Consider the following 20,789-nt stretch of genomic DNA (forward strand, 5'->3'; position numbering starts at 1 on the left):
CTGTCATATCTAGTCTCTACTGATGGTTCTTTCCTGGGAGGTTGGATGTGTTTTACCTCGATATGCCAGGAAAAGCACATCTCTTTGCTTTGGTCTTCTATGAATGTCATGCATATCAGGGCATTGCTGGGAAGCTCTTAACTTGTAGAACCAGCCTGGATAGCAGTGGGAGCTGGAATTCCCACTACTTTGAAGTATTGATGATGTTTTTCATTTGGGGCCAGGAGCCCAAAAGTAAGGACTGGGTTTGGTTGCGGTGAGAGGCCGTGGCAGAGCTGAGTGAATCAGGGCTTGTGTGCAGGGAGAGGCTGGGCCTCCCTTCTCTCATCAGCAGCCGTGGCTCTTCCGCTTCATCCCTTCTTTCTCTCACGCGGAACTTTCTTGGCTGTCACCTGTATCCCTTCTGACTGGGGTTCTTCTCCACCCCAGCCTGCTACGGATCAGAATATAGGCTTCGTTGGCCCTCAGTCCTTTTGAGGAGAGGGTAAATGCTCACTTCATACTCAATCCCTGAAATAGCACTTCTGTTTTCATTAGACTGTAGAAAAAAGCAAGATCACAGAAGGTGCTGTTGCAGAGCAAATTAATAAAACTCAGTGAGCTGTAACTTTCGGATGGTATGGCAGCATTTTACGCTTTCACTTTTACAGGTAGAATCTTCTGATTTTCCTTTGGTGCCAGACTGCATGCATGATTTCATCTGAAGCATTTGCTGAGGCTGGGATAAGCCTCTGTAATCTGCTTTAATCTAATGGATGCCGGGAGCATCTGCTTTCTATTTCTAGTTAAGCCACTCCTTTGCTGGGTGACCCTGTCAGACTGCTGGGTGACTTGTGCCTTCGTTTTCTGTCTTCCAGCGACGGTTCTGTATCTATTAGCCTTGCCTGGGAAGAAGGGGGAGTCAGTATGCAGAACAGAAAGAGTCCCGGATCTATTGTCAGATTGCAGAGAGTAGCTGGAGTGGAGACGGGAAGGACATGCAGACTGGGCCTATGTAGGAAAGAGAGAAGGAAGCACAAGTCCAGGGAATGAAGAAAAGAATGGTTTACCATCTGGCTTTTCAGTCCTCGGTGCAAGCTTATTTTAAAGTTTCCTCTAGGGTGCACTATCTTAGATCACAGAAAATCTGACTCTGGCCATTACTCGCTTAGACAAGTCACCTACCCATTTCCCTTCAGACTCAGTTTCCTCTTTTGTAAAATGTGGATACATTTTGTTAAGTTCTAAGGTAGGTTCTGTTTTATGATTTATAAGAAGTGACCCATTTATGGAACTTTTGCTTTTTCAGCATTATAGACCGTAAAGATTTTAACCAGTGGGCATGCTCATAATGACAGTAACTCATTCACGTAGTTGATGAGGATGATTCATATTGTCACTCATGTATGGTCCAGGAAATCAAACAGGAAGATGGAAATTTTACATAGCTTGGTAAGAGCTACTGCCTAAATATTGGCTTTATCATTATTTTTATTTTTATTTTGAGACAGGATCTCACTCTGTTGCCCAGGCTGGAGCACAGAGGCACAATCTCGGCTCACTGCAGACTTGACCTTCTGGGCTCAAGTGATCCTCCTGCCTTAGCCTCCCAAAGTGCTGGGACTACAGGTGGGAGCCACTGCACCTGGCTGGTTATATCTTTTTAGTTCTGATATATAATTATTCCTTTCCCTGGTCCTGAGTTTATCATTCTAACTTGAGCTAATTTATTGTATAATTTTAAAAGTCGGTTTTATCCATACTTATTTAAAAGCCCAACTCCAGCTTGGTTTGTGAGGTTTTTTTTTTTTAATTTAAAAGATGTCTGCAGATAGAGGCTATATCTGCAGAGGGGAAAATGTCAATCGATACAAAGCCATTTTTGAGGTTTTCTGACTGGATGGTGAGATGTTGGCAGGAGAGCAGTGCTTCCTCCCCTCAGTTATGCAGTCGTTGGATGAAAGTTGCATAAACTGTAATTGTGCAGCTTTATCCTGGGAATCTTGCAGACTTCTTATTCCTGTGAGAGTTTGGGCTCTTTTATGTGCTTCTTAAGGAAACGACATGCCTAACGCGTGTTCAGGTGCTCAGCTTCCTGGTCGGGAAATACAGAATTGGTATGCACAGCACAGTCAGCCCCGCCCCTCAGTCGCACACTGGTGGTGAGGAGCATTCAGTTTCCTCTTCTGATTCTTTTGACATTTAAATAAATATCAAGTAGCACCTTGTAGGCTTTTTGAAAATTCTGACTCTTATTATTGGTTATTAGGGTCTGACCTGTGTCACCCACACTGACTCTTCTCACTTCCCTGGTTTACGGTGGCTTTTAGTGGAGTTACCCTTATCTGCTGCCCTCAGCTGACTACCAGTTCTGTGTGTTTGCAATTAAAAAAAAATAAAAATAAAAGTATTTCATTTTATTTGTCCTTCTTGATTGAATAATGAAAATGAATTTTCTAAACAATCAAAGCTACCTATATAAACCCTAAGTGTTTTTTATTTTAGCAAACATTTTCCTCGCCCTTTGCTGCTTTACTCTCGGCAGCTCAACTCTGCTTTTCCATGGAGGTGGTTTTTCGAGCCTCAGTTCTAATACAGCTTGTTGGGTTATTGCTAAACTGGTTCCAAATCATCTTGATTCCTAAGTTCTCGTGTCTATAAAAGTTTTAGTTGCCTCCCATGTGGACTTCTTGGTATTGTAAAAGTGTCTGACTATAGCAGTAATTTTCCTCCCTTCCCAGTAGCTACTCTGATAGACTGGGAGACTGATAATCATGATTATTAGACAACAGCTAAAACGATCCTAAATAGAGCGTTCTTCCATGAAAGCACCTGCTCATCGTTGCAGGAACTTGCAGTCTGACCCTCGGAGGCTTTTCTTACTGGTTCTGCAAATGTCATGCATTGAAGACTAATGGATGAACCAAATCCAGATAGATCTGTTTCCTATCCCGTTTTCTTAATTGTCGTTTTCTCTAAGTTTGTCAACAGTATTTTGTATGATTTGACCATAATTCAGAATTGAAACAAATAAGCTTTTTAAATACGTTTTAAATTTGTGGTATTTATTCACAAGTGGCCATAATTTCCTAGTGTTTATAAGCTTTCCATCAGGACCATTAATTAGTAAGAGTCTCAAGGTCACTTCCATCTTCACCTTTTTATCCACCTTTTATATTCCTTTCCACTGGTCTCTGACTCTTCTTTCTCCTCTGTGTTCTTGTTTTCCAGATCAAATCCAGAGCAAAGCCTGTAACAATCCTGGTTTCTACACTTATTTAAGTGAACTTTGCTAAAGGATAAAAATTTCTGATACAAGAATCCATCATCAAAACTTTAGACACAATTGCACCTTCATTGGTATAGCTTACTGTCTCTGCCAGCTTGACAGTTTCCCCTTTGACTTTCAGATCTGTTTTGAATCTCTGTGTGTTTGTCTTTTGACATCGTATTTTAGAATTGTGATCTTGCATATGCCCTCTCTTCCTTAATCCCTCCAGCATTCCTTTTAGTCGAATTCCTATAAAAGAGATCTTAATTTGCATTTTCTAGAGTGTCTGTATTCCAGAGGATAGGTTAGGGATAGATGGCCAGTACACATTTTGAAGTAAGTACAGCTGCCTTTTCTGAAGTACAAATTGTGCTTTGCTTTGGAAAATGGGTTGTGCTGGCAGCAAAGCTGTGAGGACATCTCTACACCTCCAATGAGTGTGTCCACCTCTTTCCGCTACAACCAGTTTTCTTCCCCACTTTCCCAGTTCATTTTTTGCACTATCTGTGATGTGCATTGTCTATTCTTAAGTAGGTTTTCCCTTGGGTCTTTTTGTGTAGGTCCTATTTAATCATAAATGAGAAGCAGGAGGGCTTAGTGTCAAGCTCAGGTAGGAAGGAGAGCAGCAGGCAGAGCCCAGGGAGCCTGCCCTCCTGGGAGGAACAGGTCATACCGCCTGGGCCACTTCATCTGGTACTGCTGCCTTGGAAACTGGTTTTGGCACCTGGTTTTGCATTAAATTGAAGGGTGTTTTGTTTTTTTAATTTCACGGAGTCACTGAGCAATGTCATATTTAAGTGCCCCAGTGATAGTCAGTGAACTAGAACCTTCTGGGTCATGACATTACTTTGCCAAGTCAGTGTGCTACAGGAAACCGAGAAGACGAGTTGGTCTGTGACGGTGGAACTCGGCTTCCAGTGTGAAACTCACATTCCTGTGTCTGACCCAGAACCTCCCTCGCCCAGAGCCTCAAGCCTTTACATGGAGTAGTCACATTTTACAATGCATTTACCACACCGTTGAGAAATGGGGATAGATTTGGCCGACTGCTCACAGAGGATTATTGGGTAGAAGTGGAAATTCCAAAGAAGGGAATTTTAAATTAGTTGGTTCGTGGGTTTGAAATTAAAGAGTTTAGTGTTTTAAATAAGAACCATAGAGCCATTTAATTTCCTGCTCTCCCTATGTAGCCTTTTATTTAGAGACAATACAGCTAGAGCAGTAAAGAACATTTTAAGAAGAAAAATCTGAAACTCTGTCCCCCTTATACAGTATTTTTTATTCATATATATTCTTTTAAAATGTTTGTTTGTTGAGTTAATTATTAAGCTCCCATATGTCAAATATGATACGTTCTCATTCATGTGCATATGTGGAGTTGAAGCTATGTATCTAGTAGTATTTTTTAATCTGCATTTCATAATCTTTAAGTAGCTCATGTCTCTGAAGCAAATGAGATCTATTTTTAAATGAGGAACCCAGAGACCCAGGAATTGCACCTTGAGGGCATAGTGGGAGTAGAGTGAGCTGTAGAATTTAGCTTTCCTTGCAGTCAGTATGCTCTGGGTTGTTTCTATAATTAAGTGAATGTCAAGAGTTCTGGTTCTAAAACATTTACTTGTTTTTAAAATTTAATTAATTTTGTTTACTAATAGAAGAGTTGTAATGAAACAGTGGGTAGAAAGTCAGTAGTTACAAAGTTGTTTATTTCTTTCCCAAAAGCCATTTTCCTTTGAGGTGCTGCGTAACTCATGTCTGTGCTCCTTCTCTTAGGAAGAGCGGTCTCACTGAAAGCATCACATTGTTTTTCTAGGGAAGGATCTGTCATCTCGGAGCAAAACAGATCTTGACTGCATTTTTGGGAAAAGACAGAGTAAGAAGACTCCCAAGGTATAAAGCCCAGTACAGTGTCTGTGTTCCACTTTAATACTGTCTGATTTTCACCCGTGTTTGGGACTGTTTCTATCTAGGACTAGTACTTTTCCGACAAAGTTTCCGAAACACTTTGGAGGCTTCATACACAGCCTAGATATGATCCTTTTAATAATATTAGTGGGTAGATGATGTTTTATAAGGAATCTTAAAAAAAGAATAAGTGTTTTCTGGTTTTTGGCTTTTGTTCTTTTGGTTTTGATGTGAGAACTAGATTAAACTTGGGGAAGAATACCCATTGCCGTTATAATCAGAGGGGAAAATATCTCTTCCGTGGCCAAGCGGGGAGGGATTTTGTCCGTTCTGCTCCAACTGCGTTACTCCCTTTGGAATGGAGGTGGGAGGAAGCATGTCACCTTCATTCTCTAGAACCAGCCTGTTCCATTCTAACAGCATCTGAGACAGTGCTAGATCAGCACCATCTGTAAGGGGGTTCGATGGGGTGTTTCCGCTATTATTCAGTATTTTTGCTTTACAACTGGAAGAAAAGAATGGGGTGACTAAACTGCACCCTTAATGGAATGAAGTCCATAATTTATCATTCTAATTATTAAATTGGGCTGTATAATATTGCAAATAATTTTTTGTGCTGTTTTAAAGTGTAAGAGACAGCCCTGGATATAGTTTGAGATATATTAGGATTTTGAAATACGGATTTCTGAAGATAACAGGCTAAAAATACTTAGAACTGGTATTGTCTTAAGAAAATCTGGAACATATGGTTGTGACCAGTGTTACTCAGCTAACCTGGTATGTTGTACTCATGTTCTTTTATTGGTTCCTAGCCAGGGCCCTTGGTGACCATAGAGCAAAAAAGAAGACTTGGTTTATTAATTCCTGGCATTTTTCCAGACTGACAGAAATCTTTATTTCTAGGGTGGTAGATATTTATTTCTTAATAGTAATAATTTTTAGAGAGTCCAGAATTACCAGTGGTTGGAAGTCTTGTTTGGTGATTCCCTGTGCAGATTGGGACTAAATTCCCTGGTATCTTAGCCCTTGTCTGCCCCTGTACCCTCAGCAGATGGAAACAGCAGGCTGGGAAAGGATACCTGGCTTTGGTGCCTGTGTGGACTGTGCTGAGTCACGGGATAGGCAGTGGTCACTAGGGAGAAGCTCTCTGACATCAGGCCAGGCTGGCTGCTCCTTCACAAGGGGCTGCTGGAAAGAGCCATGGTCAGACAGGCTGGCTTCTGGTTGCAACTCTGCCCTCAGTGCCCACCGTGAGACCTGGACTAGGCCACTCTTCCTTGTTCACTGAGGACATGGCCTCTGGCTTATCCTAGCCTCCCCTCCAACCCCTCCTCCTTGACTCTCTCAGTCGTCTCCGTGTCCTCAGGAAGAAATGGAATTCCAGTCCCGTGCCTCTTGCACTCCATCTCCTTTGGTCTGCCCAATAGCTGCCCCCACCCCACGATCACAGCCTGAGCCTTTGCATCAACTCCACATCCCTCCCACACCTTGAGATAACCCCCATCTCCCCAGCCCCGTGGGGCGCACGGTGCCTTCTGCACTGGTGCTTCCACATCCCCGCACACTGATCCTCTCTCTTCTCCCTGCCGCCCACCCACCACCCCTAGCCTTTGCCCTCCCGGACACCCTCTTTGAAAAGGTACAGTTGAACAGATCGGGGGGGAATATTACTTATCGGCTTTTGTAGAACTTTAAGAGAATTTATGTGGTTGGTGCAGAAAGCTGTTAGTTGTCAGAGATCAGAGGTTGCTGATCCTCTGGCAGATTTGTGTTTGAGAATTTATTTGTGTTGGGTGCCTTGAGATTTTTATCACTATGTGGTGTTACTTGACTCTGGTGGCTAAGTCATGTTAAAGTGAGATACCTACCTGTGTTTGAGGAGCTTCAGAAGCAGTTCCCTAACGCTAGCCCCCGGGAAAATCTCTTTTGGTCCAGTTGGTGTAGAGATGATCAACCTTGATGCAACATGGTGTTTTGTGCAAGATTTCCGTTAGTCACATCTTTCTCTCTCTTCCAGTTCAGTGTTTTCTTCCAGTGATGAATTTAGGTCCTACCTGTTGGTGAGGCAGTCTTCTACCAGGCCCTGCTCTCTGTCTGTAGCCATAGTTCTCAACAAGGTTGCCCTGGCATTGCCTAATAAGCTTTAAACAAACGCTAATGCCAGGGTCCTGCCCAAGACCGATTAAATTAAATCTTGGGTCAGGGCCCAGGTATCTGTATTACAAAAAGAGAAAAATTAAAAAAAATTTTTTTTCAATACCTCCCCAACTGTTCCGGCAGTTATTCTGACGTTCGATAAGGACCGAGGGTTGAGAACCCGGGGAAAGCCTGCCATGCAGCTGTACTGAGAGCTTTTGGCTTTGGGGTCGTGAGTGACCCTGAGGACAGAGCTCCTCAAGTCCTGCCGTGTACACAGGGCTTCCTTGTCAAACTGCAGATCCTGACTCAGGAAGCCTGGGCAGGGGCTGAGAGCCTGCACGTACTCATCCAAGGAGCTCCCAGGTGACACTGTTGCTGGCCCGTGTGCCACACTGAGGAGGTTGGGCCTAGACAGTATTTTCCATTAGACGTGTGCCCGCATGTGTGCAGAACACAGAATCTATTTAAATGTTATCACATTTAAGACAAACAGAATATTCTTTCTATAAAGCAAAATGACCTCTAAATTTATCTTTGACATCCATGTGGATTTTCATATGTTAAGTTTGCTTTTAATGAGTATACTGGTACCTTCCTTGAGTAGACTATTGCTAAGAAACCTTACCTTGTTAGTTACAACAGCCCTTATAGTCAAAGGCAGGAGGCCTTTGATCAGATCTGTTTGAAAATACAACCTCTTTCAGCTCCCATCCTCAGTGGGCGGGAATACTGCATGTTGTTGTTCGCTTGACTGTCATAGCTGCGTCGGCCTGGATTTGTATTTGGCATTGCAGAGGCCAAGGTGTTGCTGGAGGCCACCTACCTCTAGAGTCCTGGAAACCATGGTAGTGCGGGCCGTTAAGGTAGCAGTAGCTCTGTGGGTGCTCTAGTTAGGTGCTGACGCTGATCTGTCTTCAGCATCCCGAGTTCCAGAACCTTGGCGTTAACCACATTCTTGGCTTGGGTAACAGCATCACCCTTGCATTAAGTGAAGCCTACTGATTTTAATTTCTATAGCTCCTGACTGCCATCGTAGAATTCCAATTTTATTAAGCACCTGTGTGCCAAATCCTCTGCTGGATTTTTCTCATTTCATCCTTGCAGCAATCCTGTCACGTAGGCGTCAGCATCCCCTCTGTAGCAGTGAGGAAACGGAAACACAGAGAGAATTGTTAGAACACTCCAAAATGGCACACGTGGGCTTTAAATCTGTGTCCCTCCAATTTCAAAATCAGCCTTCTTTCTCCTATACCGCAGTTCTGCCAAAGTTAATGAACTCTTTCACATTTAACGAAAAATCTACATTGAAGGGGGTTAGTTAGGCCTTAGCAGCTTCTGTTGAGCTTCATCAGAGACACCAGTGGTTGATGCTGTATTGTAACTTTGTGGGAAAATGATTGGCTGTTCCTATTTTGTAGAAAATAATGGTTTAAATTTCAAAACTTCTTTGTTACCTGTAGTCAGAGGTGAGCTGTTAGGGTTGAGAAGTAACTAGGTGTCTGGACTAGCCTGGGGAACGACTTGACTTCCTGGTTGGGGCTGGAGGCTGAATTAAGAAAGAACTTGAGCATCTGGAACATTGATGTTGTGTTGCTTGTGTATTTTTTCATCTCTCTATTGAACTGGATGATCTGAATATATTTATATCCAAGAAACATCTGCAGCCCTTGATTAATAGTCATGAGGGTTTTTTCCTTAACTTTTTATAGATTAACAGGATGTTGCAAAGATAGTAGAGGGGTTCCGTGTACCCTTCATCTGGTTTTCCCCAGTGGTTACGTCTTACCTAACTGCAGTACAGGATGATGAAACCAGGAAATGGGCATTGGTACCATCTGCTCATATAGCTCTGTGCCCCTTTATCACATTTGTGGATTGTGTAACCATTATTATCTCAGTGAAGATCCTGAACTATTTCATGCTAACCCCAATCATAGTTGCATACCCTTCCAGCACTGCCCGTGATCCTGGCAACCACTGCTGCCGACAGAATTGTCTGACTAGGAGTGGAATAGCGTGTGTACAGACCACATGGTCTCTCAGTTTGACGCTGAGGCTGCTGAGATCTGCAGGGGTCACTACCCAGTGCTAAAGGCCGGTTGTCGTTTCCGTGATCTACTTCCTGCACTTAGCCAAGCTCAGTGTTATTTTCTATTTTGTGAGCCTTTAGAGAACTCCTTATAGAGATCAAATCAGTTGACATCTTTAAAGTTCACTCCAATTGATTAAATCATTACTTAGTAACTTCAGAAGTACAAAGTGGTATCGTGACAGTTTTGTCATCTGTAGCGTGCTGGTATTGGAGAGCTCATGGTGTTGGCAGTATCTCAGGGTAAACTCACTGTAGTGAGTTTGTGACCTCCTTTAAATTGCATGCAAAATATGTGGGGGCACACGGGCAGAGCTTTCATTGGATTTTCGAAGGTGTCCTTGGTCCAAAAAGAAGCGTTAAAATCTAAGACTATGCATTTAAAAGTCTTCATTAAAAAAAAAAAAAATCACTTAAAATGTAAAATTCCTTTGTGAGCATAGTAGGAATGAACTTTGTTTGTGTAGTGGAACAAACTATGCCAAGTGAAGAATGTGTTCTCTTAATTATTTTGACTATAATGTATAGAGATAAAAAGAAAATTACATCAAAACGAAACAGCAACAATCCAAGCTAAATGCAAGACTTCTAGGACATGTTTATGAAACTTAAATCATGCTTTCTGTCCTCTCTCTGACCTTTTTGTGTCTAATGAAGAAACTGCTAGCTGGGCGCAGTGGCTCACGCCTATAATCCCAACATTTTGGGAGGCCGAGACAGGAGGATTGCCTGAGCTCAGGAGTTTGAAATCAGCCTGGGCAATGTAGTGAGACACCGTCTCTACAAAAAATTTTTAAAAATTAGCCAGGCTCAGTTGCATCCACCTGTAGTCTCAGCTACTCACAAGGCTGGAGATGGGAGGTTGCTTGAGTCTAGGAGATTGAGGCTGCAGTGAGCTATGATCATGCCACTGCACTCCAGCCTGGGTGACAGAGCGAGACCCTGTCTCAAAAAAACAAAGAAAAAGAAGAAATTGCTTCACTGTGTTTTACATGTGGACTTTTTCATTTGTGGTGTACACTGGCCAGCGAACACCTTAGAGAGGATTTGTGTTCTTATTTCTAGGCCCCCAGCATGTGACTGGCTCCAGTCGTTGGCACATGGTAGGGATTCAGTCAGTTGAAGTCTCATCATTCATCTCTTTTTAAAAATGGACTTTGTCACCATAAAAATCACGGTTTGTATAGCGTCATCATTGATATTTGAAATGTCTTTTCCTTTTGAAACGTTCTAATCGATAAGTATTTCTTCTCTGAGAGTAGGAAATATTCATAATCTACATTGCACGCCATGCACAATCTACTTGTGGGTTCTGGAGAAAGGATTATTGAATAAATCTTCACTCACACCATTTTATGTTTTTAAAAATCAACCCAGTTTGCCAGAAACTGGCTTTCAGACCTTACATTTCACTCTGGAATAGTTTTTCACAGCTCTGGCTGTTTTTCTTTGCTCAGAAGATAAAGCATTCCTATTGCTTGAAGGACTCTCCTCTAACTTTATTGGTGCTTAGTACTTCCTCCAGACACAGAAGTTGTCAGGAGGCGCTGTTTCCCCGCTGAATCCGGCTATTCAGAAGTACTGGCTTCAACAGTGAAAGATCATCATGAACTGCCAATTGCTCAGAAAACTTCTCATAAACTGTTCTGTGTGGGGACGGCTGGTTGCACATTTCTAATTTCCAAGTTCTTCCTTTTCCCACCATCTTTGTTGTATATTGATTGGAAGATAATAACTCTGGTTTGGAGTGCACCTAAATTGGAGATGTATGCACTTTCTGTGGAGACAAAGAAATGATCGAAGATAATGAATTGAGATTCCCAGGGCCCCTTGGGACCTGCGGCAGTACTTGTGCTGGCCAGTGCCTGCCAGGGCCTGTGTACATAAGTGTGTGTCTTTTCTCACTTGGTTTGCAATTTGAAGTTGGAGACACTGAAAAACAAATTCCATCAGTTCCTATCTGGTTGAACTTCCTGCTACTCTTTTTTTTTTTTTCCCTCTCTCATTTTTTTCCCTCCCCCACCTTCCCAGTTTCCTTCCTCTCTCCAGCTCATTTCCGGATTGAGCCTTATCACTAGAGAAAATACTCCGAAACCGGAGTGAGGATGGAGAATGTGTCACCAGCATTCTCACTTCGTTTCTCTGTTTAGCATGCTTCTGGCATGGGCTCCTGGCAAAATAATTGTCCATTTCTTCACCTCTCTAGCCTGATTGAATTAGAACCCTCATGAGAGTTACACTCTCCCAGGATACCAAATCAATAATCATTTTCCTTGAAATTCTTCTGCTGACTTTTGCTTTTTGAAGCAAAGCATGACTTCTTTGCAGTTTGTATTCCTTTCTCACCTCTCTTTGTCAGTCCCCCTTTTTTCCCCGTTGCTTGCTGATTATCCAGTCTGAAAACGAATTCCAAGCAGACGCTTCTGTTTTGCTTGGTGGAATTCATGAGGTATCTTGGACCATTCATTTTTCTGGTTGGATTCAATGCCTTAAGTTCCTCATGGAGAAGATCATTGAGAAGAGTCTTTATTGCCTTAATTTTTCAAGTGCCTTTTAATTGAAGGGCATTTCTCCTTTTGTTTTGAGTTTTTACGCTGATACCCAATGTTTATGGTTAGGTGAGTTTCATGAGGGCTTTGCAGGATATGGAATCCCCCTTCCTGTACCCATCGCTCTGCCCACCCTCCCCCTGCTCCACATCTGGACACCAAAGTAATCTTTTAATTAAAAACCTTTTAGTTAGGGAGAAATATAAGCCCACAAACAAGACAAATAATACACTTGAGTTCCAAAATTCATTTTTTCCCAACAGTGATGACCTTAGTAATTCTTGTCATCGTTTTGACCATTGATAACAGAATCCTGATTCAAAATGATCTCTCTTAGCTGGGACAGTTGGCCAAAACATTTTCACTGCTTTAAGGTGAAAGTTTATGAAGATACGTACAGTCTCATTTAGTTCTAGAAAGATCTAACTTGGTAGCAGCTAGATGAAAATTAGTTAGAAGGTAGGACGTGTATCCTGACCACAAGTTTAACCTAAGCCAAATTATATCCTGTGGCACCTGTCCTGAGTGCAGGCTGGGCTGTGCCAGGGAGGCTGTGCCCACTTGCTGAAAGCAACAGACTTGTAACTTGTGTTCCTCACAAGTGACTGTGCTTTAACAGCTCTTTGGGGGCCTGGGGGTCATGTTTTCAAAGAGTACATTCAGAGAATAGCCTTCAGGGACAATGGCGCCTGGAAAGCATGTTATGTACAGAAACAGATGGAAGAATTGGGTATAGTTACCAGGGTGACAGTTTGGACAAAGGAAGAACTAGCACTGACTGATGAAATTCATAGAAAGGTAACAACTCAGGAAAAGGAAGCAGCCTGCATGGGCTGGCAGAGCCGCTGGACACAGTGCACACCTCCTGGGAGTGCCCTGTGCAGGTTCTGGTACCAGGCAAGAGTCCCAGCTAAATGCATTCAAGCCCTTCCAGTTCTGTCCTTCTCTCATTCTGGAGTAAAGAGAAGATGTGAAATGATCCCATTTGAAACGGTGCTGGCAGGTTTAAGACTTCATTTGAAGTTTTACGTTTTCCTCGACAACAAAGAAGAGAACATTACTTGGATTCTTGATTCTTACATACTTGAGCAATTTTGGCTTTATCTACTTACGCCCTTTATCCAGTAGACGAATGTGAAAGGGTCTTGATGTGTGCAAACAAGAGATCAAATAGACTTCAGGTAAAATAGCAAGTCATCTGTCTTAGCAGATTCAAGACTTGAAAGAGCAACTGGAACTATGGAGTATCAAGGCGAAGTTACTTTCACCTTGGGTAGGGTGTTCCTATTTTATCTGTAAACTCAGATATCTATAAATGAGTCTTGAGTTATATGTTTGTGTAGCAGATTCTGTTTTCCAAAGATGGCATCATGGATACCTCCCATTCCACATGCTCTTCTAGGTGGGCCCGTACCGCCTCCGCACCAGGAGGTGGAGTCCGGTCCCCTCCCCTCTACCTGGGCAGGCCTGGAACTTGCTTGTAGCCAAGACAGTCTAGCAGTAGGGTGCCAGGTGACTTCTGAGGCCTCGTTGGCTGGAAGACTTGCTCTTGAAGCTTTCATGTAAATAGTCCAGCTGCCCCGAGCCCCAAGCTGTGAGGAGGCCCAGTGCCCAGGCAAGCCCCCATGGAGAGACCATGAGCAGTGAGTTACGCAGGCTCCCTGAGTATGCCTGGCCAGCTCCTGGCTCTGCCGGCTCTCCCCACCTTTTGACAATATCCGCGTGAGAGACCCTGAGCCAGGGTTGCCCAGCCCAGCCCTTCTTAATTGCTAACCCACAGAAATAGGGTGAACAGGGAAATGGCTGTCTCAGGATTTGTCTTCCTGTGGTTCTGTGATTAGACATTGATACCTGGTATCAAACATATATACCTGGTAGAACCATCTGAGCCAGTAGAAGGAGGAAATCAGGTCATCTAATGAATGTTCTACTCTGGTTTCTTCTAAAGGGCAACTCACTCAGGGCCATATAGTGTTGTGAATAGGCACTTGAGAGTTTCATATGCCTGCCTTTGAGCCCAAGAGTAGTTTGAAGGCTGCGTGATTTGGGGCAAGTTATTTAACCTCTCTGAGCCCCAGCTGCTTCATTTGTAAATGGGGATAATAAAAGATCCAGGGAAGATTAAATGATAAGCCACGTAAAACTCTTAGTTAGCTGCTGCTGCTGAGACCACTGTCATCACAGTCAGCATCAACACTCTCACAGTTTAAAATAGCCAGTAATAATTTCTGTGAAACATCCTTTAGAACTGAGAAAATTGTATCTATGTGTGCATAGTCACAATATTTGATATAAACCTACTGAGTAAACGGGGTCATTGCTGAGAAGCACGTCCTTCTCAAAGTCCTCTAGTGAAGTGACTCCTGCCCACCGTTTTGCCATTATGGCAATGGCACAGGACTTCCTAACGCATCAATTTTATTTAATTGATGTTGAAGATAAGTAATGACTAAGGCAATAACCTTCTAATGCCATGTTCTCTGCAGTTTTGGGTGGAAGTACAGACCTTGGTCACTTGTGTTCCTTCACAGTAGTGAGCGCCCGCTGACATGCTCGGTGGTTCCCTAGTTGACTGCCTACCTTCCCTCAGGAGGCTGGGATCTCCGTAAGGGCAGGAATTTTTATATTTCCTCGTATCTAGAACTATGCCTGGCATGGAGTGGGTTCTCAGTAAGGTTCTTGCTGAATTGAATTCATTTGTTGAAATATGCCTTAAACATGTGGGGGCAAAGGCAGGGAGCTGCTAATGCTCACGGAGTCTGTCAGGAGACATAGACACACAGAAGAATTGGAAATTGAGCTAGGCCTGAAGGGTAGCAATTCTCTCGCTGGACAAGGCATCAAAAGGCAGAAGCAGCATGAGCCATGACTTGTCCTGGCCTCAAACACAAATGCCAGTGGTGTCCAGGAGTATAACTAGCCATGTGGAAGTCATTGTTAAATCAGTTGGGAAGGAAGGAAACAGTGGTGTCTTGTCTGAAGGCTTCTGATATGGTTTGGAGGTGTGTCCCCTCCAAACCCCATGCTGGATTGTCATCCCCAGTGTCGGAGGTGTGCCTCGGTGGGAGGTGTTTGGGTTGTAGGGACGGATCCCTCACACATGACTTGATATCCTCATGGTAATGAATGAGTTCTCTTAGTTCACATGAGATCTGGTTGTTTAAGAGCCTGGCACCTCCTCCTGCCATCTCGCCATGTGATGGGCTGGCTCCCCCTTCTCCTTCCACCATGATTGGAAGCTTCCCAAGGCCTCACCAGGAGCAGATGCCAGTGGCACACCTCTTGCAGCCTGCGGAACTGTGAGCCAAAATCAAACCTCTTTACTTTATAAATTACCCAGCCTCAGGTATTTCTTTATAGCAGTACAAAAGCAGACTAACACAGCTTCCAAGATTCATAAAATTAGAATGATGAATGAGGATGGTGATGATAAAGTGTGTGACTGCATAGCAAAGACCAGCTCCTTAGACTCGCCTTGGTGACTATTGTCAGTGGACGTGTTGAAGATGTGCTTCTTGTCCTGGATGTGTGAATATTCCCATCTGTCCTCCTCTTGAACTTCTACTTCTTTGTGTTTTCAGTGCCCTCACAGCATAGGGACGGTAAGAAGCTTAGAGAACCTGCAGTGGGGTGGGATGTTGGCTGGGGGAGTGACTTTGGTGTGAATAGTGCTTGAGGTGGGTTACTCACAGCCTCTTCCAATTCAGAGTGCAGGGAAAATCAGCCCCATGAGTATGAAGCATTACAGAGCTAGATTTTCTATTGAGCACAGCTTTTGATAAAAGGAAGAAGAGCTAGATATTGACTTTTGGGGGCCTGTTCTATCAGTGGTCTGTAAATCAACAGATAAATTATTGCTCTTCAGAAGCAGGAAGGCTACTCTTTGGCTCGAAGACATGTGTGCCTTTCTTTTACTTGTTTTTTCTTTTTATTGGTAGAGGATCTTCCCTCCAGCCACTTGCTCCTTAGGGGTTTTGTTAAGGACTGAAGGGGAACTGAAGGGAGCTCTTTTGATTTATCTTCTGTTCTTTCCTTTTGGTCACTCCACAGGGCTGAAATAGCCGAGTTGGCTTTAATGTGTCGCCATTAGAGACCAAGCATTAGCTGAAATAAACCATCATATCTCACAATGAAAAATGTCCCCTGATTGGCTAATTAATCAGTCAAAGGGGAATGACATGGCTCTCGGCTTGAGGGACTCTGCTAGAGAGAAACAGGCTGTTGATAAATGGTTTTCCAAGAAATTCATATATCAAGGAAACTTAGTCATTTTTTAACTACAGTTTGTGTGACTGCAATTTTTTTTTCCCAACTTTTCCTTTTCTGCTGCTCTTGCTGTTTAGGCTGTGTTTTTGTGTTGTTGATAGAAAAATATAGGATTTTTAGATATGAGAAAATAAATGCTTCCTACTTATTCATGTCAGATAGGCTGATTGGTTTTGACTATCTAGGTTTACCAATAGGTGAAAATCAGATCGTTTTTCCCAAGATGAAATTATCTTTTCCTGGCTTCCTTGCGAGTTAAGATCTCCAGATTCTGGTCCACACTGCGTGAGTTAAAATCCTGGGTCCATCAGTTGCTAGCACTGCACTACTGGACACGCCATGTAACCTCTCTGTACTTTAATTTTCATATTTTAAAACAGGGATAATAGTAATATCATCTATTAGGCAGAATTAAATGAGATCACCTATAAAGCATTTGAACAATGACTCATACAAAGAGAGTATGTGTTAAATGCTTGTTATTTTTTAATCAAAGTAATATATGCACGTAGTTGTAAAAAAATTAAGCTCCACCAAACAGCTTTTAAAGAAAGAGCATTCTGTAGTCATCCTTGCCACTTCACCTCACAAACTTCCTCCCTACAGCACTTTCAATTCTTCTTCAGTTATTTGGTATTTACCTTCATATTTTAGAATAATAACTTGCACTGACATTTTTCAATGTCATAATTTTTTAAATGTGGACTTCTGTTTTGGTAGATTAAGATCTGGGCCTGTACACCACTCAAACTACTGATCGTATTGTATAATAATTAGTGAATTTGTTATTTGAGGTTTATATTTTTATTGCTATGTAAATATCGTACCCTGCTAAGCCAAATAGTGTGCAATAATAACATTTCCTGTAACAATTTTTGGTTTTCTGATGGGAAACAAAAGCATTCTATATATCTGTGTGATTTTGTTTTTTCCCTCTAGACCCTCTGGTAGCCTCTTAATATAAAACTTGCAGAGTATCAGCTGCATCAGATCATCTGTTGACTGGATCTGTCTCCCAAGAGACCTCTCCTAAGATTTCCGCCTCCTGGCTCCCTCAGGACTGGTTGCTGGCTCAGCCACTTCCCTGGCCTCCTGGACTTTTCCCCAGCCTTGCTCCTTTTAGCTCCTCTGTCTCCTTACTCATCTTCCACAGCTTTCTGAGAAGGGCACGGGTCTGAAAATCTCTATTAATTCCATGGCAGATGGTCTGGGTATAGAATTCTGAGTTGAAAATCATTTTCCTTCAGCATTTTGAAGGTATTAGCTAGTGTCTTTTGATAGCCATTGTTGCAGTTCTTACTTTAGTCCTTTGCACAGACCTGTTTATCTCATTTTCAGGAGGTTTTAGAATCTTAACATGTTCAGATTCTAAAACCTCATGGGAATATGAGTTGGTTGGAGGTTTTTACTTACCAGGCACTTGGTAGAACTTTCAGTATGAAGATTCATGTCCTTTCTTGAGTTCTGGAAAATTAGCTCTTTCATAATTTTTTCCCCTCTGTTTTGTCAGGAAACCAGTAGTTGCACTGACATCTTGAATTCCTCCTCAGATTTTCCTTTTGTCTCTAGTTTTTCTGTATCTTTGTTCTACTTTGGTGGGGGTGGGTGGGGGGCATTTTCTTGATTTTTATTTTCCAACCTTTTTATTATAAGGTGAGTTTTGCTGTCATATTTTTAATTTTCAAGAGCTATGTCTTACTATCTCATTGTTTGTTGTTTTTTAATAATGTCCTATTCTTGTGTCATGGATACAACCATATGTTACCCAGCCTCTGGAGGCATTGTGCTTTTCACAGATTCATAGATTGTTTTTCTGTCTTTGTCCTCTGAGTTCCTCTTTTCTTTTGGTTTTGGTTTGCTGCCTTCATGACGGAGGATTTCCCCGACATAGTCTGATGATCCTTTGCTGTCCACTCTCATTTAACAGTCAGTTAATGAAGAGCCAGTTGGAATTTGTTTGCAGAGGCAGCCTTCTCAGATGGGGAATTGGCCATTTCCTTAGGGAACCCCCGGATGTCAGAGTCGGCGGGTCTTTCTGTCAGTGGGTCTTGACTTCTCTAGAGAAGCCATCTCGCTGGGCCCATGGACCTGGGCTCTGGTGGACAAGAGGGAGGTCCTCCTACATGCCCTGGCCTCCCTCCTGTCAGGAGCGCCTCCCCACTGTCAGGAGCACCTCCCCTGCCCTCCGCTGCATCCCAGGTCCTGCTGGCAGAACCTCTGGGGGTCAGTTTTTCCAGGGATTATACCTTCTGTTGCCTCACATGTTTCTCTTGTAGAGGAAACACTGCTGTTCCCCACTCTGGAAAGTGGTTGGGCCATTAGGCTCAGGGTATTCAGCAAATCATTATTGAAGGAAAAGAGTGGAGAAAGAGTAAGAGAAAACCCTTTCAATACAAAAGAAATATTTATTTTAAAGTGTAACAACCCTTTTTCTCATCCATCAATTCCAAAATCTTATAAACTATTTTATCTCAATAGATGTGGGAGGGGTGGGAGTGGTTGCTCTTTTCAAATCCTAGCCCTGGCATCATTCCCATTTTAAAACATAAACAGAAAACACAAAAACTTACTCTGTTTGCCCCTCAGATTGACTTCCTTATGAGTTGTATTTAAGTAGGGCTGTGGTCTCATGCGGGCCTCTCCCCAACAAGTGCGTTCACGAGCTCCGGCTGCAGCCTGTGAGATCCAAGCCTGAAGAAAGCTGAGAAAGCCCCCGCTGTGCAGTGAAGGAGATGGTGCTCTGCCTCCACCTCAGCACTAGTGTGGCCTCTTCCTGTGCTCTGTCCTCCTCCCCTCAGCACTAGTGTGGCCTCTTCCTGTGCTCTGTCCTCCCCCTCAGCACTAGTGTGGCCTCTTCCTGTGCTCTGTCCTCCCCCTCAGCACTAGTGTGACCCCTTCCTGTGCTCTGCCTCCTCCCCCTCAGCACTAGTGTGGCCTTTTCCTGCAAGTTAAGCATGAATCTTCCAAGTACTCTGGTTGTCTAAAGTATATCATGGAAATACGCCATTCCTAACTTATCTTACTGAAACATGGGGTGGGTTGCAGAAAGTGCTCTGAGCCTCCATAAATACATGCTAGTCGTTATTACCCTGACGTGGATGTCTTTTGCATGTGCCTCCTGTAGCCAACAGGCTGTCTCTGGTGGATGGTTCCTCCAAGCACACCCTGCAGGAGGTCGTACCAGGTCAGATACGTTGCCCCTGGCTCCATTTTCCTTTCCCACAGAAAGAATGTGAGGTGTTCTGCCAGGAGAGACAGGCCTCACCTATTGCAGGTTTGCCTTTCTTAGTAATAATAACTGCCCTATTGGGAAAGATTAGTGGAAACTATAGTTGTGATGTGGAAGAGAAAAGAGAAATGAGCTGAGTGCCACCAGTCTTCACTTCAGTCCGAGGTCTGTTGGCAGCTCCCTTTGTAGTGTTAAGCCAAGTCTTCTTGGGTCCTTCTTGAGTTTTCGATTAAAGCATAGACAGGGTCACTTCCTGTGAGGATGATGGTGAGTGGATTAAACCCATACCTAGAGTTGTGGAGGAAAAAGTACAAGCACTAAGCACATTTTTTATCATTGGATATCTTACTTACCTAGAGTTGTTGGATCTTAAGTGTGATCTGCGATTTATTTTTTTCTTTTGACATCACCAGGGCCTGCTGATTTTGTGTTTTTAACACCTCCAGCATCCATCCTACTTTTTCATTCCTTCCAATGAAACCATTCCTAATCATCATGACCCAAAATTATAATCCTAAGTGGCCTTCGCAGCCCCATTGTTTCCTACTTGCAGGGCATCCTTTCAGAGCATTTTTGAGAGCTTATTCTCAAAATCGGCTCTTCTCCAGTGCTCCTGTCCCATGTCAGCAGTGTCCAGCATATGACAGATACAGCTCCCTTAATGCACACACCAGACCCTTGCCCAGCTCACGCTAACCTGCTTCCCTGATGCTGATGCTTGCTGGCTCCTGGTACAGACCTCCCGGGACTCTTCTCACCCAGCTCTGTCACCCACTCTGCTGCTGCCTCTTTTAGGACCCTGACCACGTTCTGGCTCATTATTTTATTTGGCAGGTTTTTATTAAATACGTCTGTGCTAGGCGCTGTTCTAGGCTCTGGTGATGCGAGTCACTGCCCCCAGCGGCTAACACCGCAGTGACATCTTCATGGAAGGTTTCCTCGTCTCCATCCTGCCTCTCACTGTGCTCTGCCTTGGTCTGAATTTGCTGATTACTGTCTGTTGCCTTGCGTGCTGTCCTTTCAACAGTGTGTCTTCCTCTTCTACCCATATGACAGAAGCCATGCCTTTGTCCCTTCATAGGCCCTGGCTCAGGGTCATTAGTAGTTGCTCACTGGGTAACTAGGTAACCATGAGTTCATTGGTATAGTTAAAATGATAGCTGGTTTGAACTTCTTTAATACTCATGGGAATCAAGGGTAGTTTTATATTGCAGGTTGATTTCCTTGCTTCTTAATTGATAGCCCTATGAAAGAATTATTAAGTTTCTGCTTCCTACTAAAATCCAGACACATTATCCACTATACTAAGAGTTATACTAAAAAAAAGTATATACTAAGTGTATACTAAAAAAAAGTGTATAC

At 43.1% G+C, this 20,789-nt stretch overlaps 1 protein-coding gene across 3 annotated transcripts in view; it reads left to right on the top strand.

Moving 5' to 3' along the window:
- The window catches only part of PINX1 (PIN2 (TERF1) interacting telomerase inhibitor 1), a 75,243-nt gene that overhangs the window by 14,285 nt on the left and 40,169 nt on the right, over positions 1-20,789 (top strand). For 2 of the 3 annotated variants that reach the window (XM_009212510.3, XM_017961757.3), the window contains exon 6: positions 5,064-5,140. The exons of the other annotated variant lie outside the window; for it this stretch is intronic. In XM_009212510.3, coding sequence (XP_009210774.2) covers positions 5,064-5,140 — 77 coding nt within the window. The remainder of the gene's footprint in view (positions 1-5,063; positions 5,141-20,789) is intronic. 3 annotated transcript variants of the gene reach the window in all.

This window comes from Papio anubis, chromosome 8 (genome assembly GCF_008728515.1).
Source record: "Papio anubis isolate 15944 chromosome 8, Panubis1.0, whole genome shotgun sequence".
Taxonomy (NCBI): domain Eukaryota; kingdom Metazoa; phylum Chordata; class Mammalia; order Primates; family Cercopithecidae; genus Papio; species Papio anubis.